This window comes from Otolemur garnettii, unplaced genomic scaffold, assembly GCF_000181295.1.
Source record: "Otolemur garnettii isolate 467f Iridium unplaced genomic scaffold, OtoGar3 scaffold00139, whole genome shotgun sequence".
In the NCBI taxonomy this organism is placed as follows: domain Eukaryota; kingdom Metazoa; phylum Chordata; class Mammalia; order Primates; family Galagidae; genus Otolemur; species Otolemur garnettii.
The window spans coordinates 2591123-2594909 of record NW_003852534.1 but is presented as its reverse complement, the minus strand read 5'-3'; the positions used below and the strand labels follow the sequence as shown (position 1 = coordinate 2594909).

General features: G+C 51.9%; 1 protein-coding gene across 1 annotated transcript in view; it reads left to right on the top strand.

The window, feature by feature from the left end:
- The first annotated feature begins 327 nt into the window (after positions 1–327).
- ADI1 (acireductone dioxygenase 1) overlaps positions 328–3787 on the top strand; it is an 8730-nt gene continuing 5270 nt past the window's right edge. The window contains exons 1-2 of the mRNA XM_003798559.3: positions 328–461; positions 3424–3543. Of these exons, the coding sequence (XP_003798607.1) occupies positions 342–461; positions 3424–3543 (240 nt within the window). The 5' untranslated portion in view covers positions 328–341. The remainder of the gene's footprint in view (positions 462–3423; positions 3544–3787) is intronic.

Below are 3787 nucleotides of genomic sequence, written 5' to 3'. Positions count from 1 at the left end.
GGCACGGCTCGGGGTGCCGGGCCAGGGTCGGGCAGCCCCACGTGGGGGGCTGCGGAACAGCGCACCATCTCCCACAGGGCGGGCACGGCTCGGGGTGCCGGGCAGTTCCCCACGCCCCCTATCTCGCGGCGGAGTGGCCGGCCCCGGCGCCCGGAGCAGAGGGAACAAGGCGCCGGGTCCCGCGCCTCCACCGGCCTCGCCCCACCCGCCGACAACCTCCCGGGAAGAGCCTGCCTGCTGGGCCGCCCTCCGTCCAGTCACGAGGGGGGCGGGTCTGCTCCGCATATAAAGGACGCCCCTTCGCCCGATTCCGGGCGCTAGAGTGCCCCGGCGCGACCACTATGGTGCAGGCCTGGTACATGGACGAGAGCCCCGACGATCCCAGGCGGCCCCATCGTCCTGAACCCGGCCGCCCGGTGGGCCTGGAGCAGCTGCGCCGGCTCGGGGTGCTCTACTGGAAGGTGCGGGGCCCTCGCGCACACCCGACACTGCTCCAGCGGGCGCCGCGGCCTTGGCGCCCGTGCGGATGCTGCGTCTGCTCAGCGGCGGCGCTTAGGGGTCTGGGCCCGGCTGCCGGGGCGGGGTGTGCTGCACAAGCTCAGCGGGGAGGCCGGGGGGTCGGGGGCCTGCTCCCGTGGCTGGCTGTGCTGCGCACGCGCAATAGTTGGCTAAAGGGTCGGCTGCCCGGCGTCCAGCGCATGCTCAGCTTCGAGCCTCCGGCGCTGGTAGGGCACGGCTGCGTGGTGGGCTTGGAGGTCGCGGGGTCCTGGTGTCCCTCGTTTATGGACCCCGGAGTTTCCGTTCTGGCGGGCAGGAGCTGGGTACGCCCACTAGGACGGTGTCTGGGGGGTCTCCTGGGAGGAGAGGGCGCTAGGCCCAGGCAGGCTGGGTGGCTGTCGTTCCTCCTGGGGGCGGCCCGGGCGGGGCGGGGCGGAGTTCTGAGCATATTGAAGCAGCCGCTGTACCCGCCGCCCTGAGCCCTGTCCTCCGCCTGTAATCCTTCCATTGTTTACTTGACCTGGGGCCATTCTTATTTTTATTTATTTATTTTTTTGGCGGGGACTGGGTTTGAACCCACCACCTCCAGTATATGGGGCCCGCGCCCTACTCCTTTCAGCCACAGGCGCTGCCCTACCGTATTTATTTTTGAACAGTTGTGAGAAAACAGGTTTAGGGGACAGGGCCAGGTGAGGGAGGCCTCAGACTTGGAGCTCTCTCGAAATGTAAACACAGGCTTACCCTGATCCACACGTGTTTTTTCCGTGGGAGAGAATCGAACTCCAGCTTAACAACTTTAGAGGTTATCTGGTCCCGCTTAGATGAGGGGGTGTGTGTGTGTGTGTGTGTGTGTGTGTGATAGTCTCCGTGGGGCGTCTTGTGGAGTGAAGGGTTCCCCTCTGGCACACCAGATCCTAAGTCTGAAAGGGCGAGCATGTTAATTTTTACATAGGTATTTTGTCTTTTCTTGGGCTAAGATTTATCTAACCTACTGGAAGGTACCATCTTCAAAGCTGTCAAGTGATTTATAATTTCTATTCGAGAAAAATAAGTTTTGATTTATAATAAAGTTGATTTGTCTGTAATCCAAAAACCAGTCAGTTCAAATTAACACACTTGAGGAGTGTCATTGCTTGACAGCTTAAGAGCAGGAATGACAGTACAGGTGACCTTCTAACTCAGTGGTTCTCAGCCTTCCTAATGCTGTGACCCTTTAATACAGTTCTTCACATTGGGTGACCCCCAACCATAAAATTATTTTTGTTGCTACTTCATAACTAATTTTGCTACTGTTAAGAATTGTAATGTAAATATCTGATATGCAGGATGTGTTTTCATTGGTTGCGACCCACAGGTTGAGAACCACGGTCCTAACTACAACCAAAGAGCATAATAAGATTTATTTTAAAGGCATCTTTTGGGTTTCATGAGGTTAAACCCAGTTTCTCCTACCTTCCCCTTCTGCTCTGAATGCATCAGAGGGCTATCAAATTGTATACTCTGTGGTTTTAGTGTCCTGTGTATTTTTGAATGTTTGCTTAATAACCTGGCTCAGTGGTGCCAAAAGACAAAATTACAACAAATTTAGTTAAAGATCTAATGTGCTTTTATTCTCAATTCATGAATCTGGGTAGCCTCTGTTGTATACAATAAAATGAGAGATCTGCTGGGTAATAGCAGAACGGTGAGTTTGGTAGGGTAGGAACAAAGAACCAACAACAAAAAACATAGAATAGGAAAAACGCTGGTTGGTTAACATCAAGTTACTTCAGGTTGCTTTTTTTTTTTATAAGGACTTATATTATGCTGGCTCAGGTAGATTGGAATCTCCTGTTTAGGAGAAATTGGTCTGTTTGGGGATCTACCCATTGCCTTAAAGCTTTGATTAGATTATGTGGCATTTTGCATGGGTCACTCTCTTTCAGTTGGGTTGGGTCTGCTGGGCCCTGTAAACACTATCCCCTTGGTGTTAAGTTTCATTGTGTGAATGGGGTGGGTGGGGGGCAGACACACTTAGATCATAGCAAATAGCACTGCACATGGCATGCAGTTGATTTCTAATTTTTTTCCAGTCATCTTTGTAGAAAATAATGTATTGGCGATTAGTGCTGTGACATAATTCTCTGGAGTTGGTTGTTCGGTAGTGGTGATAAAATGTATTTTATTGTAAAACATAAGGTCTGAATCCATATGCTGAATTCATTGCTGGTGGTTCTAAGTAGGAGTTCTGGTGACCTCTCTAGGGATATGCTCCATGAAGAAAGCAGCGTTAACATTGAACTTGCAGGACAGAAAGGACGGTAACAAAGGGAAATGGTGCGTGGGTATTTTAGCCGCAGAAAACTGTTGCATGTAAGGATGTGGGAATATAAGGTGTCGAGTATTTTCGAGAGTAGTGAATCGTGGTTTACAATGCAGATTTCTTTAAAAGTAGGGGAATGGGGACTGATAGAAGTAGAAAAGTCAACTGGGGCCTGATCCGAGATGGCCTCTCATTCCAGCCTAAGGAATTTGAGTATCAGGGCTGTGAGCGCCTAAGACGCTTTGGTCCAGGAAACAAGTTGACCAAAGACATAGAAGATCAGTGGGACTCACTGAGTGGGAGAAACAGGATATGGAGAGGGACCTCTGGACAGGCTGGACACGCCAGAGGCAAAGAGAGCGTCACCTCAACATGTGAGAGGGCGTCCCCAGGATGGTCTGTTGCAGAGAAGGGAGGCAGAACTCAGCAGAAGGTTGTTTGTAATGGTGTTGGAGAACGTGAAGTCCACTGAAAGCAGTTAGGCGTAGAGGTGGAGGATTAATTTAGGGTCGGCAAAGGAATACACGATAAAGTTGCGGCAGGGTCACACTGGAGGCCAGAAGGAGATTGTTTCCCCATCTTGTATTAACGTGATCTCCTTGTTGTTGTTTCAACTCTTTTAGCTGGATGCTGACAAATACGAGAATGATCCAGAATTAGAAAAGATTCGCAGAGAGAGAAACTACTCCTGGATGGACATAATAACCATAACCAAAGATAAACTGCCGAACTATGAAGAAAAGGTAAGGAGCCTGGCCCACTTGCGGAGGGGCTGCGTTCTGTTCAGTGCTGACCCACTCGCGGAGGGGCTGCGTTCTGTCGAGTGCTGACCCACTTGCAGAGGGGAGGCGTTCTGTTGAGTGCTGACCCACTTGCAGAGGGGAGGCGTTCTGTTGAGTGCTGACCCACTCGCAGAGGGGAGGCGTTCTGTTGAGTGCTGACCCACTCGCAGAGGGGAGGCGTTCTGTTGAGTGCTGACCCACTCGC